Source organism: Gorilla gorilla, chromosome 5 (assembly GCF_029281585.2).
Source record: "Gorilla gorilla gorilla isolate KB3781 chromosome 5, NHGRI_mGorGor1-v2.1_pri, whole genome shotgun sequence".
Lineage (NCBI taxonomy): Eukaryota > Metazoa > Chordata > Mammalia > Primates > Hominidae > Gorilla > Gorilla gorilla.
The window spans coordinates 43208124-43231290 of NC_073229.2; the positions used below are offsets into that span (position 1 = coordinate 43208124).

At 37.0% G+C, this 23167-nt stretch overlaps 1 protein-coding gene across 15 annotated transcripts in view; it reads left to right on the forward strand.

The window, feature by feature from the left end:
* Positions 1-23167, forward strand: part of CARMIL1 (capping protein regulator and myosin 1 linker 1) — a 342528-nt gene that overhangs the window by 244084 nt on the left and 75277 nt on the right. For all 15 annotated transcript variants that reach the window (XM_063707376.1, XM_063707383.1, XM_063707384.1 and 12 more), the window contains 3 exons: positions 6945-7043; positions 15942-16070; positions 18020-18151. In XM_063707376.1, the coding sequence (XP_063563446.1) occupies positions 6945-7043; positions 15942-16070; positions 18020-18151 (360 nt within the window). The remainder of the gene's footprint in view (positions 1-6944; positions 7044-15941; positions 16071-18019; positions 18152-23167) is intronic.

Sequence of the window (23167 nt, forward strand, 5' to 3'; positions counted from 1 at the left end):
AAATCACAGTAAAAGGGATCTGATAGCTCCTGTTGTTAGGGAGTTTAGAGCTGTAGAGATTTAGAAATTTGCCTTGCCAGCTGGCCCTGAACCCTTACCCCATAGGTAACTTTGTTTCCTTAACCTTAGGGTCCATCTTAGTTGATGAAGGAGTTGCTCAGATCACAGTGTTACCACCTTCCATCTAGTGTTCCAAAGTTGACTTTCCTCTATCATTTCTTCCTTAGCTAATCAATCAGTAACTCTACCATTGTGTAGCATAAATCTCTTCATTAGCTTTCCTTCCCTCTGTTCCCATTATGGATACCTTCCTTCAAGTCTCATCATTTCTTACCAGGATTGTTGCCACATTTGCCTCCTCTTGTCAGTTTTACATGTTGCAATAAAAAATAGCCATCCTATTTCATGGTAAATCTGAGCAGACTAAAATCTTCACTCTATCCCTTCCTAGTGGCTTTCAGGATAAATAAAGCTGGGTCTCCTTAACACAGCAGGAAATTCTGTCCAGGATCTGCCTCCTGTACACTTCCCACTTCATCTTTGGCCAACTCTTTTGTTTTGGCCTGTCTCAAGGAACTCATTAAAAATGCAAATTATTAAGCCTCAGAAACTGGGGTAGGACTTAGCATTTGTGTTTTCACAAGCTTTCCTGGTGTTTGTAAGTTTGAGAATCCCTGCTATATTCCAGACATCCTTTTTCTTTCCTGACTACCATGCAGGTCTGTTGAGATTGAAATCAAGTGTCGGCTCATCCAGGAAGACCTCTCAGAGGCCCTTTCCTTCTCTAGGTGTGTGGTCTTAGGATTTCCTGTGCTCCTCTCTGTCATTGGCCTTGCAACATTGATTTAAGTTACCTGGCTCCATGTTTTATTCTCCTAATGGTCTATGAGTTATTTGATGGCAGAGCTTATGTATTTTTTCGTCTTGCTTATTCTCACAGCACAGTGCCTAGTGTGTATGATTGGATACTTCATTGATTGATTGATTGGTTGACAGGGTCTGGCTCTATTGCCCAAGCTGGAGTGCAGTGGTGCAGTCATGGCTCACTGCAGCCTCAACCACCTGTGCTCAAGTGATCCTCCCATCTCAACCAGGACTACAAGCTTATGCCACTGTGCCCAGCTAATTTTTAAAAATTTTTATGGAGACGAGGTTTCACTGTGTTGCCCAAGCTGGTCTCAAACTCCTGCACTCAAGTAATCCTCCTGCCTTGGCCTCCCAAAGTGTTGGGATTATAGGTGTGAGCCATCATGCCTGGTCGCTTGAATGCTTTTTAGGCATATGTTGAATAGAAGACAGTATGATTGGAGATGAGAGAGGAAAAAGCTGTGGTATGGCAAAAGAAATCAAGATTTGAATTTAGAATATCTGACTTAAAATTAAACTCGTCCCATAACCTTCAATAAGTTACTCAATTTTTTTGAACTTTATTTTTTTCAACTGTATAGGTAGGAAAAATAAAGCTATGTAATAACTATGTTTAGCTGACAATATGTAATTCTTACTGGGTATCTGGCACTATTTTAAATGTTTTACATAAATTAATACATGTAATCCTTAAAATAAGTGATGCAGTAGGTTCTAGTATTACAGATAATGGAAAACAAAGAGTAGGAAGATTAATTTGCCTAAGGTGACCATGAGGATCCAGTGAAACAGTATATGTGAAAAGGAGTTTGTGAAAAGCTACATAAAAATATTAGATATTTTTATAATTTCCAATAGGATACTAATCAGCTTTGAATAAAAGACATATTCTAGAGAAACCAGGTTTCTGGTTTCAGATTTGAACTCTCAAGAGCTTGGAAGTTATCACTCCCATCCTCACAACAACAAAAAAATCTGAACAAACAGAAAACCAATGACTTTTCTTAGATCTGTCAAAGAACTTAAGCCACAAGGAAAACTATCACCCTGAAAACTGGGGACTGGAAAGAGAGGTACAGAGGATCACAGTGAATCATAGCCAAGATCAGCTTGCCAGGAGCAGAAGCTAGTAGGATAATAACTTACAGGACCACTTAAACAGTAAGTGATGAATTGCCAGAGACTTAGCACAGACTAGCTTAAGAGCCAAAAACTCCTAGGGGTCCAGTTTTAGGGAACCCCCACCCTTTCATGGGTTTTATTTCCATGAGTCCCAACGGGCTATCGCAGTAAAGATTGGAGAAAAATTTCCTTTTTTTTTCTGGCAGGGGGAAGGGTAAAATAACCATTTTGAAATATACTCAGAGCATTCTCTTCTAAATAACAAAAATCTACCAGCCAGAGAAACTACTTTAGTAGGACCTTACCTGAACAGGGGAAAGATGATTAAACAACCCGCCCTCTCTAGCCTGTCTCACATAAGGGATAGGGTTGAAAAGGATAAGAAATATTTCCAAAGGCCATAGCCCAGGGACCAAGATTGCTTAAAAACAAACAAACAAACAAAAACTAATCGTAAGATTGTAGAATACTTCCCCTTCCTAACACCTTATCACCACGTCAAGTAAAATATCAGTGGATTACAACTGAGCAAACTGCAAGACACAGATTGTAATTAAGAAAGAGTTTCTAGGGAAACCCCAAAATAATGGGATACAAAAGCAAGGACACTAGAGGAAATCAAAGCCTCTGGCATATACAGCTACAACAAATACTAAACAGAGCCCAGCTCTTAGCCAGTTAACATATAAAACCTCACACTAAAAGGCTGATTACCTCAGGTTGTATTACCAGGTATGTCATTTTCAGCTTTCAGCCAAAAATTACAAAGCATGTTAAAAATCAACAAACACAGTGTGAAAGAGACAAAACAAGCATCAGAACGAGACTTATCTGTGATACCAGTTTTGGAATTATCAGAGCCCTTAAAATAACCATGATTAAGTTGTTAAGGGCTCTAGTGGAAAAAACAGACAACATGCAAGAACAGATGGGTAATGTAAGCAGGAGATAAAAGCTCTTAAGAAAAAAAAATTAAAAGGAAATACTAGAGATAAGAAATCTGTAACAGAAATGAAGAATGCCTTTGATGAGGTTATTGGTAGACTGGACATGGCTGAGGGAAGAATCATTGAGCTCTAAGATTCTTCAATAGAAACTTCCCAAACTGAATTGCACAAAGAAAGAAAAGAAAAGAACAGACTATCCCAGCACTGTGGGATAATTATAGAAGATGAAACTTGCTACTAATGGGAATACCAGAAGGAAAGAAAAGAGAGAAAGGAACAGAAGAAACATCTGAAGTAATAATGGCTGATAATTTTCTGAAATTCACAACAGACACTAAACCACAAATCCAGAAAGCTCAGAGACCACCAAGCAGGATAAATACCAAAAAAGCACCCATAGGCATAGCAAATTCAAAATGTGGATAACCAACGACAAAGAGAAAATCTTTAGAGAACATAGACTAAAAAAACACCTGTGTATTGAGAAATAAGGATAAGAATTACGTCACTCTTTTTGTCAGAAACCATGTAAGTAAGAAGAGAGTGGAGTGAACTATTTAAAGTGTTGATGCAAAAAACCCCCAGCAGCCTAGAATTCTATATCTAGGAAAATTATCCTTCAAAAGTAATGGAGAAATAAAGACTTTCTAGGATAAACAAAAACTGAGGGAATAATTTATCACTAGTAGATCTGTCTTGCAAGAAATGTTAAAAAGTTCTTCAGGGAGAAGGAAAATGATATAGATTACAAATTGGATCTGCATAAAGAAAGGAAGAGTATCAGAGGGAATAAAATAAGGTAGCATTATATTTTTCTTATTATGAATGATGTAATAGATGACTATTTTTTCAGAATAATAATAACCACAGTGTACTGGGTGAATGTGGTATAAAGGATGGAAAAGGAATTGACAATATTCTGTTATAAGTTACCTACACTACTCATGAATCAATATAGCGTTATTTGAAAGTAGACTTGGATTATTTATAAATGCATATTGCAAACACTAAGACAAACACTAAAAACTTTTTAAAAAGGAGTATAATTGATAAACTAGGAAAGAAGAGAAATGTAACCATACAAAATGCTTAATTAAAACCAGAGACAGCAGCAAAAAAGGAAGATAAAAGAAACAAAGGACAAATGTAATAGATAGAAAACAGTTACAAACATGGTAGATATGAATCCTACTATATTAAGACATAATTGACAGGTCAGAAAATTGAAAATAGGTATAGAAAATGGACATTCAGGGCTGGGCGTGGTGGCTAATGCCTGTAATCCCAGCACTTTGGGAGGCCGAGGCGGGCGGATCACAAGGTCAGGAGATCAAGACCATCCTGTGAATGGTGAAACCCTGTCTCTACTAAAAATACAAATAAATAAATAAATAAATAAATAAATAAGCCAGGCGTGGTGGTGGGCACCTGTAGTCCCAGCTACTCGGGAGGCTGAGGCGGGAGAATGGCGTGAACCCAGGGGGGGTGGAGCTTGCAGTGAGCCGAGATTGCGCCACTGCACTCCAGCCTGGGCGACAGCGCAAGACTCCGTCTCAAAAAAAAAGAAAATGGACCTTCAGGATAAAATATGCAGATATGTTAACTGTAAAATTTGTGCTTTGTTAATAAAAAAATAGGTGACTTTAAAGCTTATATTTATTGGTTTCTTTTCTCTCCCCTCCCCTCTCCTTCCCTCTCATTCTCCTGTTCCTCTCTCCTCCTTCGCCTCTCATCTCCTTTTCCTCTCCTCTCCTTCTCTTCTGTTCTTTTTTTTTTTTCTTCTGAGACAAGGTCTCACTCTGTCATCCAGGCCAGAGTACAGTGGTGCAGTCATGGTTCACTATAGCCTCAAATTCCTGCACTCAAGTGATCCTCCCACTTCAGCCTCCCGAGTAGCTAGAACTACAGGAGTGAGCCATAATGCCTGGCTAATTTTTTAATTTTTTGTAGAGATGAGGTCTTGCTATGTTGCCCATGCTGGTCTCAAACTCCTGGGCTCAAGTGATCCTCCTGCCTCAGCCTCGCAAAGTGTTGGGATTGAAGCATGAGCCACCACACCCAGCCTATTGGTTTTTCTTGTAAAATTGCTGTGTTCTTACGTATTCAAGTTTTTATTTTAACAGGTGGATTTTTGTCTTCTGGAAAAAATATGACTATTTACTTTTACTCTACTGAAGAAAAAAATACTGTGATTCAATACTCAATCTTAAAAACACACATACAAGATTCCTTTACTAAAATACAGATTTTTTTGTTTCGTTTTTGCTTCTTGTGCTGGTGCTGTTTTCAGCAGTGAGACCAGAGATGTCTGACTAGCTCTAGGTTATCTCCCAGCTTGCTCTCAGCTGTCCAGGGGAGCCCAGTAAACCTGACAATGACACCTTTGGTCCTTCAGGAGGTGGGTTTTTTGTCCTTAGTCTGAAATGGTACATGCAAGCAAAGTTTACCCTATTAATCTAAGATGCAAATAATTTTGGTGGTGGTGTATACAGGCCTGGTATTAAAGTCACTTGAAAATTGTTACTATTTCTTCCTTTTGAACTGGAAGCACCACTGGTGCATCTGGGGAAATGTCTGGAAGGCATGAGCCAGCCTTGGATGCACTGCCTGTGTGTGAGATGAGCCTTCTGAAAAAGCAAACTTCTCTTGGACCCAGCCACAGCCAGTGCTGCAGTGAGGCCAAATGTATAAGAATTAATAAAGCAAAAGGACCGGAAGCTGGGTGGTGGTGTGTGCCTGTCATGTATTTCAAGCAAGAATCTTTTCAGCAAAATATTTTGCATTGATAGTCATGTCACCTTGGAAAGAGATGACTTCTTGGGAAGCAGCAAGAGAAAGTAATGTCATATACTGTCAAGGCATTAATGTGTCACTTTAATGATGTTTCATTTCAGGTATCTTTTCGTTTTTGAATTTCTTCATTTATGTTTAATGGAAAGGTACATTTTGTTCTGCTTTATATTTTCAAGGGATGATCGTAATTATAGTCTGTATTTTAATAGTTTCTAATTGATGTTAAGTAATAGTCATTTTAGCATATGGAAAATGAAAAATTAAAATGTAAAAATACTTAGTGCTTCACAGTTAGTAGTTAGTTCTTAACCAGGGAACTGCTGTGGCAAATTAAAAGCCAAATGGTTAAGTGATGTTATTAAAAACAAACAAAACCAACAAATTTTAAAAAATAGATGACAAAATTTACCAACCTCAGATTATTCCTTTAATAACATCTTTATAGGTATCCATCATTCTTAATAGTTAACCTTGCATTTATGTTAAATATGTATTTATTGCATATTCTTCTTGAATGCTTATTTTAATCTAGTTATCATTTATACCTTTGAATTTTTCATAGTAGATAATCTATGTATAAAAATACAGAAATCTATTTTTTATCTGCTATAATTTTAATAATTCAGTCCTGTTTTTGAGAAAATATGAAAATGTGATGGGTTAATGAAATTAGTATATATCTTTGAGTTGTACCAGCCTGTATCCTTGAAATTTTGTTGCGATTCTTTCTCTCTCTTTTTACGTAAAAATAAAGCATTTTCTAAGTGCTGATACATTCTACAGCTGGAATAAGGCTATAAGAGATTCCGAGAGCACCACCCTTATTCCTTGGGGATATTTATTTAACTTCTGAACTGTTGGGTAGTTAAAAATTCATGTGAGAGAAGGATTGAGATTGTGTGCTGAAAGTGATGAAAAGTCACGAAGTGGGGTCTCTAACCCTGCAGGCAATTAAAAGCTTGCTTATCTTTTTCAACTACTGAGTTACACAAAAATTACTCCAATTACCTGCAAGTTGAATCTCTAACTAAAAACACCAGTACTCACAATGAAAGCCAGTTTCTCCATCCCATGTGTTTTGTGGGGTCAAAGCACTGGCAGGATGTGTATATTCACGCTTCGGTTTTTAAGTTCAGCGACTGACTGTTTCACTTATACTTTATTCTCCGCTGGGTTGAAATGTATTCTTGAGGGATGCCTGTGCTTTATTTCCAGATAGAAAACTACCTGCTACGAAATCACGAGACTAGAAAATACCTTCAAGAGCAGGCCTACCGCCTGCAGCAGGGTATTGTCACCAGCACCACCCAGCAGGTAAGCGAGCCAGTGCCTGTGACTTCTCCTTCTATTCTTAACCGACCCTCTGAGAGCAAAGGACTTCTAGCATTCGAGTAATTTCCAATGGGTCAATAAGAACTAGTTTTTGAAAATGACAACAAATCTAAGTAGAGTTTGAGGGAAGATACTGAGGGAGGAAAAGGTAGGCTAATTCTAAGGCTAAATATGCACTTTTAATTATCAATCAACAATTGCCAGTAAGATAGGTTTCTATACAAATATTAAGAACTTTTGATTATACTAATAAAATCTGAAAGTGATCAAATATGCTACTTTGGAGACATTCTGTTCCTTTCTCTTTATTCCTTCACACTTCCATGGGTAGAATACAGATTCCCAGATTTTATGTTCACAATGTCAGGTTCATTAAACAAAGAAAAAAAATTCCGAGATTCTTTTGAAGAAAAGTTTGATGAATATTAATTAACACATGCTGAAGAGAAACTGAGGTGTTTTTCTCTTATACTGCATTCCTCTTCTCTCTACCCAGCTTTACCAAGGAAACAGAATTATAATAATTAAAAAAAGTGAAATATTTCTTTTCCAAAAATTAACCAAAACCAAAAATCACAAGATATTTGAGGAAAACAATTTATGTGTCAAAGAGCAAGATGAACAAAGGAATTGAGCTCAGATAATGCAGAGTACAGCAGAGAGCTTTAAAAAAAATTGTCATTGTAAGTTCATTGGGACTGCAGAGAATGATACGTCCATAAAATAAGAACAGGCTGCTATGAACAGGAGTAGTCAGAGAATAAGAAACAATGCTTAACAATTAAAATTATGATACTCTAGTACAGAATTAAATAAACTGATGGACACAAACTAAGCTGGTCCTTTGGAAGAAAAAGTAGAGCAAACCTTTATAGCTTACAATAAAAAAAAGACAGATTAAAAATATGAAAGCAAAGTAAGTGAAATGGTGAATTGACTTAGAATAATCAACAGCCTTCTAATGGAGCTTCAAAATTATTATAAAGAAGAGAGATATTAGAGGACAGGAAAGAATAGAAAATCATTTCATATGAGTCTCGGGGTTGATATAACCCACTAGAATTGATCAGAATGAGTGGGCAAAAGGACCCACACCTAAATATATCTTGGTGGAATCTCAGAACACGTAGAATACAGAAAAAAAAAAAAATCTTAAAGCGTTCCAGAAAGAAAAGAGTTCCAGGCCAGACGCTGTGGCTCACGCCTGCAATCTCAACGCCTGGGAGGTCGAGACAGGTGGATCACAGGAGTTTCAGACCAGGCTGGCCAAGGTGGTGAAACCCTGTCTCTACTAAACATACGAAAGAAAAAGTAGCCAGGTGTAGTGGCACAGACCTGTAATCCCAACTACTTGGGAGGCTGAGGCAGGAGAATCGCTTGAACCTCGAAGGTAGAGGTTGCAGTGAGCCAAGATTGTGCGAGACTCTGACTCAAAAAAAAAAGAGTTCCAGAAAGAGTAAATGGGCTATCTTACAAGGGAACTAGAATCAATTCTTAGCATCAATCCCAATTAGTAGACGTAAATGAGGTAATGTCTTCCTCGTTTGGAAGCGGATTTATTTTGGATCAAAAATTCTATACCTAGCCGTTTTCAGACATGAACTCAGAAATTCTATTCCCGTCATATTCCTTATGAAAAAAAGTTACTTGAATAAATTCTCAAACAGACAAGTACGCAATATGAGGTATAAATAGGATATGATAGCAGAGATGAAATCGTAGAAGTTATACAAGCTGAGAGAAAGTTTTTAAAAATTGCTGCTTTGGGAAAATCTACTTTAAGCTGCAGGGTTAAGGGATTGGCGTGTCTTTCTCTGGGGCAGCCATAATCACAACTTTATAGCTACATTTTAGAGGGTTTAAAATTTTAATATTAGACAAGAATGGCAAGCTTAATTATTGCTACATAACAGATTGTAAATGTTGAAAATCGCAATAATGTAAAGGTAATGAAACAAACTAAAATTAGAAGTTTAAGAGGGAGAAAGTTGAATGGTATTGTAAGTATGCTAAATGTTTAGTTTTTATTTCGTGGAATCAACTGCTATTTTCTATAATTCGTAAATCAAAAACATAAAAATAAGTATCCTATTTAAATTTAAAATGGAAGCCACCAGAGGAATTAAAGAGGCAGAGGCTTTCAAAAGAATTTTTCTCTGCAAATTGAAAAGAATTGACTAGTAGGGAAATTTTTGTCATTTTAGACCATGTTGAATGGTTTGCATTATTTTCTTACCTTGTTACAAATGTTATTTAATTTTTTGTTGCTTCTTCTTAGAATGAAAGAAAGATGTCCATAATAAAAATGTCATGCATAATATTCCAATTAGGTAAACTATGGGTGACCGTATAGATACGCATAGAGACATGTAAAAGGGTGTTCATCACCAATATTAATGATGGTTATTTTAGGTGGTATGAAAGGTGTATTTTATTCTCTTCTCAGTATGATTTGAATGTTTTACAGTAAATATGCATTATTTAAGCAAGAAAAAGTAAACCAATATGTGTTGAGAAGAAAAGTTACACTAGTGAAGTAGCAGGACTTTTGAGAAAGAAAGCCATTATTTTGACCTTACCAGTCCCTTAAAAATCTAATTTCTTTTCCTGCAAGGAACTAATACTACTAGCCTAGTATTTTATGGTTTACTATTATTAACAGGTTTTAGTGTTTAACATGAAATGCAATGAAAGTTACACTGAAACTTTGTCTCGTGTTCCTTTATGAGCTACAATAATGAAGACTTCTCATTCTGTCGCCCAGGCTGGAGTGCAGTGGCGCAATCTCGGCTCACTGCAACCTCCGCCTCCCTGGTTCAAGCAATTCTTCTGCCTCAGCTTCCCGAGTAGCTGGAATTATAGGTGCCCATCACCACACCCAGCTAATTTTTGTATCTTTTGTAGAGACAGGGTTTTACCATGTTGCCCAGGCTGGTCTCAAACTCCTCACCTCAAGTGATCCACCGACCTTGGCCTTCCAAAGTGCTGGGATTATAGATGTGAGCTACCATGCCTGGCCCAAGACTTCTTTTCTTTTCTTCTTTTTTTTTTTTTTCCTTTTTTTTGAGACAGAGTTTCACTCTTGTTGCCCAGGCTGGAGTGCAATGGCGCAACCCTGGCTCACTGCAACCTCTGCCTCCGAGTTCAAGCGATTCTCCTGCCTCAGCCTGTCTTTTCTTAATACAACATCTTTCCAACTTTTCCCCCCTAATTCAGAGTGGATTTGGCCCATCCAAAAAAAAAAATTACAGCAGCAACCTTTAATGCTTATTCTTAAAAGTACGTTTCATCTATTGAGAGAAAATTGTACACAAGAGCAGTATGTGGATGTTTAATTCTGCATAGATGGCATTATTCTGAATTATCTGAGTTATGTAGTAGGTATATTGCCACGTTTTCACTTTGGGAATTTCTTAGGACATTATGATTAGCAGTTTTTAGACTTTAATCATTTTAGTCACTTCAGGAGAGATTTACCTTGAAGATTCCAGAAACCTGAATATAGAAAGGATAGACCCTCTGTGACTAATGCCCTTGCCAACTTGATAGCCATCATTCTCAGTCATCATTCTCAGGTGACACCAAAGGCATTAAAGAATGTTTTAATGAAATATTGAAGTCTTGTAATTGGTTGTATTTGTTTTTGTCTGGTGACTTTGATTAGGAAATATTTTTATAAGACTCAACATTCTATCTTAGTTTTTGATACCTTCTTTTCCAGATGATAAAGCCTCTTAATTAGGATTCAGCAAACCTTTTCTGTAAAAAGCCATATAGTAAATACTTTAGGCTTTGGAGCCCATAGGATCTCTGTTGCAGCTACTCAACTCTGCTGCGATAGAGTGAAAGCCACCATAGACAACATGTAAATGAATGAGTGTTGTTACAATAAAACTGTAGTTATAAAAACAGGCCCAGAATTGCCTGCCACTCGCCAAGCTCTTCTCTTTAGCCTTCTTACCAAGAAAGAAAGAAAAAAGAGAGAAGGAGGGAAAGAGAGAGAGAAAGAAAGGGTGAGGAGGGGGCTGTACTTCTTAGAGCTATTTGCTTGTTGTATTCTCTTTCCTCTTTCATGTGCACATTTTACATTTGCAGTCCTAACTTCTTTGTTAAACACTCACTTTGCAACCTTTTGAAACATGGCCTCTGTCCCTCTTTATCTACTGAAATGGCTCTTTCATCGGTTTCTTTGTCACAATGTGCAGGGGCCTTTTCTCCTTCTTCATCTCTTGATAAAAGGAGGCAGAATATTATGGTTAAGAACTTGGGCTCTCAAGTCAGATGACCCCAGATGTAAATCCAGGCTCTACTATTCCCTGTGTGAACTTATGTTAGTCACTTACTCACCTCTTTAAGCCTCAGTTTTTTCATCTGTTTATTGGGGATGATGATAGTACCCATCTATGAAGGTGATGTAAAGAGTAACTGAGATAATGCTTGAAAAGTATTTGGCTTCTTACCAATAAACATTAATGAGTTTTTTTTGGCTGTTATTTTTATTATCACAATTACCATCATTATTATGGACCATCTCATCTTTCTTAAAACTCAGTTCTTAGTTCACTGGACAATGCACCATTCTGAATGTCCTTCTGCCACTCTTGTGTCTTACCTTCTGCTTTCTACACAACTCTTTCTCTTTTCATATCCCCAATGCAGGATTTTTTTTCAAAGCTTTGTATTTAGTGTTCTTTTCCTTTGGCTATTTACTTCTATTTTAACTCTCTCATATGTAGATGACTCCTGGATCTAACCATTCAGTCCCTGTTTCTTTCCAGAGAGTCCTATCTTCCCAATTATTTTTTTCAGCATCTCCACCACTTTGGCCTTCTGAGATATCAGTCATTAAGACCAAACTCATCCTTTTGAACTCTTGATTTTGCCATTTCACTCAGGAACATCATCATTCACTGAGGGTTGAACCTTTGGAGTCATCTTGAACTCTTCATTTGCTTTCCCCATCCATTACCCGCTAAACCCTGTCCAGTGGTTGCAAAAGATACTTCTTTTGTTTTTATTTATACTACCAGCTCTCTTGCTAAGGTCTTTTTACTAACTAAAAAGATACTTCTTTTGTTTTTGTTTATATTACCAGCTCTCTTGCTAAGGTCTTTTTACTAACTACCTTCCACGTCTTTTTTTTTTTTTTTTTTTTAACAAGAACTACAAGAACTAGTTTTTTCATTTTATGTGTCTCCTCCTGCTTTCCACAGCCCTTGTTCTTTGTATCAGGGAAGCTGAGCCACCGTGAATGTTTATGGGGTAAGGGATTTCTAGAGCTCACAATTGTGGGGAGGAGCTGGGGAAATGACGCTCTGTGCCTTGGACACCATGTTCAACCTCTTAGCCTGCACTGGAGTGCTATACTGTCCTGCCTTAACCCATCATTCCAATCTCATCTCCCACTGTAAGGTGTCTCTGTTCCTAACCAGGAGATAGGAGTCATAGTGTCTGGATGTACCACTGCTTGGGTTTGTTCTTTTGTTTAACGATCCCTTCTGTTTTTCTCAATCCGTACAAATCTTTCAGGACTCAGCTAAAAAAAAAAAAAATAAAAGTTATTTTTAACCTCAGCTAGGTGTGATTCCTCCTTTGGATAAAATTTTTTTAAAAGCTTATATCATTCATTTATCATTGAATAAACAGTTGTAAAAGTCTATGATATGGCAGGCACTATCGTAAGAAACAGGGATTCAGCAGTGAAGAAAATAAAATGTTCATGTCCTTGTGGATATTATATTATGTAGCACTTTCTGTCCTGTGTTGCTGCTAATTGTGAATATTTCTTCCCACTTCCAGGTTTTTAAGTTGCTGGTGGCAAGGGGTAACCTTTTTCAAGACTGTAGCTCCTCTATGCCAGGTGTCCAGTTTATTTCTCTTGAATGGAATAAAGAAACCAATGTGGAAAATGATAAAATTTTCTATGAATAAGCTGTTTGCTGGAAATAAGAACAGTTGTATCAACTTGTGAGCAACCACAGATGGCATTTATTGCTAATAGTTGTAATTCTTACCCGTGGGTTCAATAGCCCAGTATATCTGAAAAAGCCTAGGTAGTCACCAGCAAGTGTGATATGAGTTAGTGGTGTGATGTAGTTGCCAAATAAGTCAATTTGACTTGTACCGTATTAATGAAGGTATACTTTCTACAGTAAGGAAGACGATAGCTCTGTTCATCTCAGCTCTGTGCTTTCCAGTCCACTCTTAGTTACAATCCATTTCACTAAGGAGACTTCATGAGGTTCTAGGTGGAAGACAGAATGCAGAAGTGACCTACAGGAAAGGAGGTCAAGGACTAGAGAACTGTGTCAGCGTAGGCATGGGAAAAGGAGCTGGGAATGTTAAACCTGAAGAAAAGAAGGCTAAGGAAGAAAAATAAGTGTATTTAAATATGTGCAAGACTGTCACTGGAAGAGAGCATATGATTGTGCAGGGTGTTCTCAAGGGGAAGATATGGGACCTGCAGGAAGGGTGTAAGAAGACAGATTAAGACTCAAAACCGTATCTAGGAATGACAGGGTACATTTTCTTGGAAGGAATTGAGCTTCATAAACTATGGCCGTCAACAACTTTTCTGTATTGCTTTAGAGAAACTGAACACTATAGGGTTAGGGTGAAGTAGAGAGGTTAAACTAAACAGCCGTAACACAACCATCTTCTATGAGGTCTTCTAACGGGGTAACCCAAGAGATTATAGCCTTTCAGATTGCATCTGCTTTATTTTTCGTATTTATGTACTTGAGAGACGAATTATGAACTGATAAACCCCTTGATTTACTTTTTTCAAAATTTTCAATCTGTACTCTGTGTAATCATTGTATGTCATCTTAAATAGTTTACCTTTTCTGAGCTTTGAGCTCTTTCATGGTAAAGGATCTAAATGTGGTCTGCTGAGCTATGCTCAGAGGAATCTTGGAGACATGAGATTTTATGTCTTCTTTGAATTGAAGAACTTAATTTTGATTGTTCTTTTGCATGACATTTTAAATGTTCTACTTAAAGACCATTTTTGTTGAGTTCATGTAAATCCTCTCTCCTTGGTGAATGCTTAAGGGCATACATTTCAAGTGTCTCTTTGCTCTCTCATGGTGATTAAAGATACCAACTTCATAGTGCCTCATCCACATGCCTCTCAAATTAGCCTTTTGCAGCCCCAAATGTATATCAGTTTCTTTCTTAGTGTGTGGTTTGTCTCTTGAAATTAGGCATTCCTTCTTGGTAAGATATGAATTATTGATGACCCTTTTTGCTTCAGGAGGCACAGATCAATACAGTAGTTAGAAGAGTTATGATTTCTATCAATTAAGATTTTAAAAAACTTATAGTTAGCTCTATGCAGGGCATTGTGTAAATGCAGAAAGATATGATTCCTGCCTACAATCAGAGGCAGGAATCATAACTTTCTTGTCTTAGATTTTTAGGGATTTTAGGCAGAGAATTTGATGTGAGAAGCAATATTCATACAACTTCTTTTTCCTAGGGGGATCTCAAGATAATAACGTATGTAACCTCAATATATTTTACAGCAATAGGAGCTGTTTTTATTATACATAAACTTTGGCATTACTGGCCCTTTTTCAGTAATAGGTGCTTGAGTGCTGTTATTTTATTGAATTGTCTTCATAACACACTAATAAAGAATGTGCAGTAGATATTATGAACCTGACTTTACAAAGAAAAAGGCAAGAGAGATGGCAGTGCTACAGCAAGTAGACATGGGCTCTGTAATCAGACCTGAAGTCTTCGGAATAGTGTGTAAAGTCTCTATCATTTTGAAATTTGTGGGGGAAGAAGGGCAGACTTTAGCTTCCTATTGTTGTGATATCAAATAATTCAAAATAGAGAAGTGTGAATTTAACTAAAAAAGAATATTGTTTGTCTCCCCTGCCAAATGAATTATCAGATGGAAGAGGACTATTGACATGTAAGGCCTTTGAAGAATGAATACTTTTTTTAAGAACATGAAATAAATAGACAACCGGCAGCTCTAACGAAAATATTGGAGACACTTTTAAAACCACACTGTGGTTATCTTTTTCTTCAGACTTCTTGGCTTCCTTCATGCTTTTTTGTATAAGTACAAATATAGAAGAGCATAATCTTAACCTTTCTGAAATATTTTTTGTCTACCATAGGGATCCACCATCTCCCATTGGGTTTTGTGTTTATATCCGTAAAACAATTGAGAATGATTTAGGTGCAATTAACCTGGTAGGGGAGGCATCTTATTGTAATAGAAACTAGATGATATTGACTTCATTACTACCTATGTTAATATAATAAAACCTCAATTTGTTTTTGTTTTTTGGTGGCTCTTAATTTACAAAGAAAAGTAGTTGATGTAATTGAATCAATTTTTAAAATACCAATTTTTAAGGGATGTTCTGGTTTCTATAGTATTGAGACCAACTGGCTGTCGGGCATCATTCTGTAGTCATTGCAACAGTCTCAGTGTTGCATATTTTATTTCTCTGTTTCCTCAGTACCTAACTCTATGTCTAACACATAGAGGGTGCTCACTAAAAGTTAATGAAGGAGTTAGTATCTAGCAAAATGTCACTGAGTGAGGTTCTGAATCATCAAAAAGTGTTCACTTTTGTTCTACGTGTTGCATTTCCTAAGGCAGGAAAGGGAACTGAAATGCCTTCAATTTTTTTCTGGCATTAAAGTTGCCAAAGGTTACTTGCATGAATAAAGTAAATTAATAATTGCTTACAAGCAGCATTCTCAACGACTCCAGTTAGAAGGGTTTGAGGTTTTCATCCTTGTGCATTCTGTGGTTTGCTGAAGTTTTTTTCATACTCCTTCGTTCTGTGTTTCCTTCTATCTGAATATCGGCTGGGCTGACTTGGATGCTTGCCTTTTTCTGGTTTGGAGCAGATGATTGACAGAATATGTGTGAAAGTACAAGATCATCTCAACTCCTTACGAAATTGTGGGGGAGATGCTATCCAGGAAGATTTAAAATCAGCAGAGCGGCTCATGCGTGATGCTAAGAACTCTAAAACGGTGAGTTTCACTTCAGGCTGTGGGAGAGTCTGGTATAATAAAAATGTTTCATAAAATTTAGTTTTAGAAACCAGTTTCAACTTTCTCTCTCTACCCAATTCCAAGTTTACTAACAAGTGGCAAAGTGAACTGAGTTAGCCTTGACCTCCTTTCTGTACCTGTGCTGATTACCAATAATCAAGATATAGAATAAAAAGCAGAGGGCCAGTGTGATTCACAGAGGGTGTGATTGGGCCCTCAACAACTGAGAGGGAGCTGTAGTTTAAATGAGTAACAGCTCATTTAAAATGATTCTGCTTCTAAGCTGATAAAAACTCCCCTCTGTTACCCCTAAAAGGAAGCTTCTCTCACATTAGACTTTGGTTCCCAATGTATGACTTAGTAGAGTAAGGACTTAACTGTGAGTCAGAAAAACTGGGATCTGGTTTTGGTTCTGCTGCTAGAATCACACAGTCACTGAATGTCATTAGTATGAGGAATCTGTAGATCAATCAGATACTCTTGTGATTCAATAAGAGATGTATATTTGGTCTTTGTTCCCAGTTCCTGATATGGAGCTTCTAAAACCTTGTAATTTCCTGAGTGATAGGGATGATAGAAGCATCTTTTGTTATAGTATTTGGTCTTTGTCCCTGGTTCCTGAAACAGAGCTTCTAAAACCCCTGTAATTTCCTGAGTGACAGAGATGATAATAGCATCTTTTGTTATTAATAAAAAGCCCCTCTCATCACACCAGAGTTTATCCTAATGAGGTGACTCTTCCTGTGCCCCTAGAAAGTTGCAGGATAGGGGAGGTTGCCAGAGGAACCAGCCACGTTATTAGTGAACTGAATCTGTCAGCCCACCCCCTGGACGCCATGGAAATGGAGAGGGGCTGGAGATTGAATGGACACCAGTGGCCAATGATTTAATCAGTCGTGTCTATGTAATGGGTCCTCCATAAAATCTCTAAACAGTAGGCTTCAGAGAACTTTTGGGTTGATGAACTCATCAACGTGCTGGGAGGGCTGTATACCTTCAGAACTCCCCCGAAACTCCCCCGACCCCGTACTTCACCCTATACATCTTCTGTTTGGCTACTCCTGAGCTGTATCTTTTATAATAAACCAGTAATCATAAGTAAAATGCTTGGCTGAGTTCTGTAAGTCATTTTAGCAAATTATGGAACCTGAAAAAGGATTTATGGGAACCCCTTGAATTTAAGGCTTGTTGGTTAGAAGTACCAGTAACAACCTGGGACCTGTGAGTGCCATCTGAATTGGGGATAGTCTGGTGGGACTGAGTCCTTCACTTTTGGGATCTCAGGCAAACTCTGGGTAAACGGTGTCAGAATTGAATTGAATAGATTTGTAGGACACCCATTTAGTGTATGCAGAGAACTGGAGACTTGCCTGGTGTGGCAAACACCTACACTTTTGGTGACAGAAGTGTTGTGAGTAAAGGCAGCTCAACTTTCATACCCCAGATGAAGACATTAAGACATGAAGAGGAGCTGGGCGTGGTGGTATGTGCCTGTAATCCCAGCCACTCGGGAGACTGAGACAGGAGAATCGCTTGAACCCGGGAGGCGGAGGTTGCAGTGAGCTGAGATCGCGCCATTGCACTCCAGCCTGGGCAACAAGAGCGAAACTCCATCTCAAAAAAAAAAAAAAAAAGACATGAGGAGGTAATGTATTATTCCTGTGGTTTCAAAGCTGCTTAATGACAGAAGTGGTCAATATGAAAGTCTCCTAATACCCAGTCTAGTGTTTCTTAGGGTTGCTGTGACTCATTGAATAAAAATGAATGCCCATATTCTGGACCTCAGTTTATTAATCTGTGCAAAGAGCCTTTGACTGAGAAGAGATTATCCCTCACAGTATTCCTTCACCCTTCTCATTCACTCTGCAATGACTTTGATTGAAATATTTACCCAATTCTAAAGAGGTTATTTTTTATTTCTCTTACAGTTGTTACCAAATTTATACCATGTTGGTGGTACATCTTGGGCGGGAGCCAGTGGCTTACTATCCAGTCCAATTCAGGAGACCCTGGAATCAATGGCTGGAGAAGTTACAAGAGTAGTAGATGAACAACTAAAGGTTTGTGGGGTTTGTTATTTGGGAAATGAAATTGTTAAGATTTAACTATGTATGATAGCGTTTTATTCCATAGCTATCTATGTTTTATAGACTTGTATGTGTGCATGCTGCAAAGATGTAGTAAAAATTGAATACTGTGTCTTTTCCAGCTTCATTATAAGTTTTGGAAAGACTTCTTACATAATCATTTTTGATGGTAAACCTCTAAATGTACCTAATAAACTATGGGTTGCCACTGATAAAGGAATGATTGATTTCTATTTAGGGGGTAGAAAGAGAAGTGTGCTTCCGGAAAAAATACCTTCTGTTATTAACATCTGATTTAGAGAATGGGGAAAATGATAGTAACTGCATTTACAGTACCTAGATGGTGCTTATGTGGGGAGTCTGCCACTAGGTAAATAGATAATCTTTAAAGGGGCTGGTTGAAAGACTAGGAAAGGTATTTAAATGTAATTACAAGGTACCCAAGGTTGCAGAGACCTGCCTATAGATTCACTGAAAAAAAGGTAAGAAAAGAAACAAAAAGTTATTGAAACTTTTGGGGAATAGAGTAATCTAAGACCAGCTTTTGCTTAAAGTAACTTCAAGAAACAGCTACACTAGATAAATTTCACATTCAGAAAGTTTTCATCACTTCCAATCTGCCTATCAAGGTAGCCTTTAAAAACTGTGTCTGAATTTCTATAATTATTTGGCCTGTTTTCTTCTGAGAACACAATTACTACAGCATATAGGGATTTGAAATGCAACTCATTAATAACTTTGCAGCATGTTAATTACTCTCTTTGAAAATTTAAGTTAATGAAGGAGAAAATGTGGGGTTTTCTTTTTAAGGAGTTTAATCCCCTGTCTTCCTGTGCATATAATACAGAGGGACTCTGTGTATCATTTTTATTTTATTTAATCACGGTTGTTTTGAATCCATCCTGAGCAGAGACAAATGGGCAGAAAAAGGACTGTGGATGGTAGAGTTCTGCTAGACCATTTGTTACCTAATAGCACTTGTTTTATCCTGCATGAAGGATAACATATTTAAAACAAAATTGGCTTTGTTATTTATTTTTAACTGTAGAAAATGACTTACTCTTTGTGAAATGTTTAAACAATACTAACATATAGGGAAAAAAAGAAAGTGAAAATCCCCTGAGATCCCAGAGGTAGTGTCTCTGTTAATATCTTAGTGAATTTCTAGACATTCTGTGCCTATATACACAGTTTTTTATATAAGTGATAATACTATACATACTGATTGGTAACCTTGTTCTATTTGGTACAATGTCATGAATACAATTATAGGTTGATGAATAATCATTTTTAATGGCTATGTGGTATTCCATTGCATAGATATACCAGCATAATTTATTTTATAATTTCTGATTAGTTAGGGTAAATGTCTATAATTTGACATTGTTATGTCAAATAGTATTAGTCAAATAGTATTATACTTTCATATGTATTCACACACTGCTATTCACTATTGCGAGCAATTGCTGATTTTGCCACATCTTCAACAATGCTAAGTTTATCAACCTTTTAATATTTTTCAATATAATGGGAAAAAAATTTTCATTGTGTCTTTTTGTTTGTTTTTTGAGATGGTGTGTAGCTCTGTCACCCAGGCTGGAGTGCAGTGGCGTGATCTCAGCTCACTGTAACCTCTGCCTCCTGGGTTCAAGCTATTCTCCTGTATCAGCCTCCCAAGTAACTGGGACTACAGGTGCCGGCCACCACACCCGGCCAATTTTTGTATTTTTAATAGAGATGGGGTTTCACCATATTGGCCAGGCTGGTCTCAAACTCCTGACGTCAGCTCAAGTGATCTGCTTGCCTTTGCCTCCCAAAATGCTGGGATTACAGGCATGAGCCACCGCTCCCGGCCTCATTGTGTCTTTTGGATTTCTTCAGTAACTCAGTGATGCATCAGATAATTTCATTTCCCCTTTGTATTTCTTCTTCTGTAAATTGTGTATTCACATCCGTTGCCTAATTTGTTTCATTAAAGTATTTGTAAGAACTTATTCCATACTGAAAATTGGCTAGAATTTAAATGGGCATGAAACATTTGTAATAGGACCTTTCCTATCAAACAGCTTCAAACTGTTAATTGTCATTTCAGCTGGTCTAAACGACAAACCACCACTTATACCTTTGGTGTTCGTTTTCTTCTCATTGCATGGAATTGTTGAAATGGATTCTTGCCAGTCTCTTTCTTAGGAAAGAGCAGAAGGAAAATATCTGAAGTATAACAATTTGAATTTTTTAAAGCCTAAAATAATATAAATATATTTAGGATTCAAAATATTTTCTGTAAATAGGCATTTCCTACATTACTTTGACCTTGATTTCTCTGACCCCTCTTTAAACATCACCAGTGTTCTCCATTCATCATCGCCTCCTTATTTGCAAATATCATAGCATGCTTTTCTCTCATTCTCACTATTTCTAAGGTCCCAGGCCTCCAAATGGCCTTTTCCCCACCTTTTCCTGTTCCCTACTCACTTGTTTTTATTATTCTCAATCCTTCTGAGTTTCAAGTTTCTTTTCCTTTGGGGATGTCTGGAATGAATCAGAGAAAATCCTCAACTAAAACATCTTAATTAAATGTATTTTAAAATGTTCTTTTAACTGGGTGCACATTTCATTTTCGATACTTATAATGGACTTCCTTATATTTCCTTCCAGTTTACATGACAAGTGGACAACCTTTTGCTATTAAAAAAAATACCATTTGTCTATATAAATTTCCAATGCATGAATTTTCTTAAAATTATGTAGGGAAAATGTATTTTTAATATAACCAGTGTTCAGTTTTAAATTAAACTATTGTGGCTATTACTGAATTCACTACTGATATCAAATTTTCCTAGTTAAAAATTTTCCTTTTTCTATTTCCCACATTCTCTAAAATTATCATGTTAAACTTGCAAGAGCTAAAGTCGATGGATTATCTTGTTTAAATGTTATTTTGTAAAAATAGTTTTTATTATAGGGAGTGGTAGAATAAGAAAAGGAAGCTAAGCAGGCCTAGATTTGTGTCCTGGGCTTCCTGCTAAGCAAGTTGCTTAACTTTTTTGGACCACATTTCCTTCTGCAAGATTATCTTGGCCTCATGATAATCAGGGGGATTTATTCCAGCTCTAATATTTGATCATACTGTACCATGGCCAGTCATAGACATTTTGAACATTGAATAAGTTCAAATAGCTCTTTAAGCCATCTTCCCAAAGTATTATTTCAGAAAGCAAAATAAATGGCCAGATAAGCCAGCCTTCTTAGTATACTTCCTGGAGGAGAAAAAAGCAGTAAGTCTGGAGAAATTCCTTCTTTGAAGGAGATGATGTTTTCTCTAAACTGGCCTGTTTTAGGTATTTCAGAATGACAACACTCCCCTGTTTTCCCTCTTTTGATCCTAACATTTATTCCTGGAGTAGTAGTAGATGAACAAGGGGGATTTGAATGTTTTAACATAAGGAAACATTCATTTCTCCCTTCTGGACTTAAAGTCTAGGGTATTTGTGTTGGCCTAGGAAATTCTTAATTTCATTCAGGGCTTAAATGGTAAAATACTTGACTGGTAAATTTCAGCTTTACTTAGGATATGAGGCCTGAGGGGTTTAGGTGGCATTTTGTCAACTATTAACTCAGTTTGGCCAGAAGAGTTTTCTGAGTTTTCTTCTTTCTAGACTTTATATTTTCCAAAGCAAAAGAAAGGAAGATTTCAGGGCATTTTAGTGTGGAAGTTGTATTTGCTTGTAATGAATTAAAAGTCATTGGCTCACTGCAAGAATATAAGAGCATAGCTGCCATGTTAAGGATATGAATCCAATTTATTTTACAGATTTTAAACAGGTTTCCTAAGTACCATTAGTTGTTTTTACAGTTAAGAAATATAGACCCTCATAACTGTCATTAGAGATACATCAAAACAAAATCGGATTATCATATTTGAAAAACAGGGCCTGTTCATTGCAAGTTGTCTGAAGGTAGTAAAACAGAGAGACTAACAAAATGAAGACTATATAAGAAAAGTTAGGAAATATGGATAGAATGAGAAATTTAGCATAAACCTGATTTAGATTTCCCCCCAAAAAGAAAACAGAGACTAGGGGAAGGCAACATTTGAAGAGATGACAGCTGAGAATTTCAGAGATGAATTAAAGGCCAGAATCTTCTGATGCAGGAAGCCCAGTGAAATCTAAAGCAGGATAGATAAAAGCAAATTTACATCTAGAATCGTTGTAATAAAAAGTGAAGAATGCTGAAGATAAAGATCTTGAAAGGAGGCCAGAGTTGGTGGTTGGGGGCAGGCAGGGAGAGGCTCTTTTTTTAAAAAAAGACCGATATTAACACTGACAGCTCACTTCTCAATAGTTAATGGAATCCAAAAGACAATGAAATAATATCTTTAAACTTTAGAGAGTACATAACATATCAATCTAGAATTATATACCCAATGGACCTAGTTTTTACAAATGAAGATGAAAGCATTTTCATCACTGCAAAAACTGAGATCATTTACTGTTACTAGACTACACACACACACACACACACACACACACACACACACACACACACACACACCAAACACTAAAGGATATACTTCAAGACAAAGAAAAATTATCCAAAAAATGTAGTCTGAGCTACAAGAAAGACTAATGAGCTGGGAAGGTCCAAATATGAGTAAATAGTAGCATTACATGAAACAATGACATTAATGTCTAACACGCTATAACATTTTAAAAAGCAAGTACTGAAAGTGAGTGTATAAGTTAGTAGAAAGTCAGTTAAAGCAATCCAAGGTCCTAGTTTTATTCTAGAGAAGTGTTAAGAATTCAGCATTAGACCTGTATTGTCCAATGTGTTACACATTAACCACATGTAGCCATTAAAATTACAATTAAACAAAATTCAAAATTCAGTTTCTCCCTTGCACTATGTACATTTCAAGGGATCAGTAGCCACATGTGGCTAATGCCTCCCTTATTGGACAGCACAGATATTCCTATCATCTCA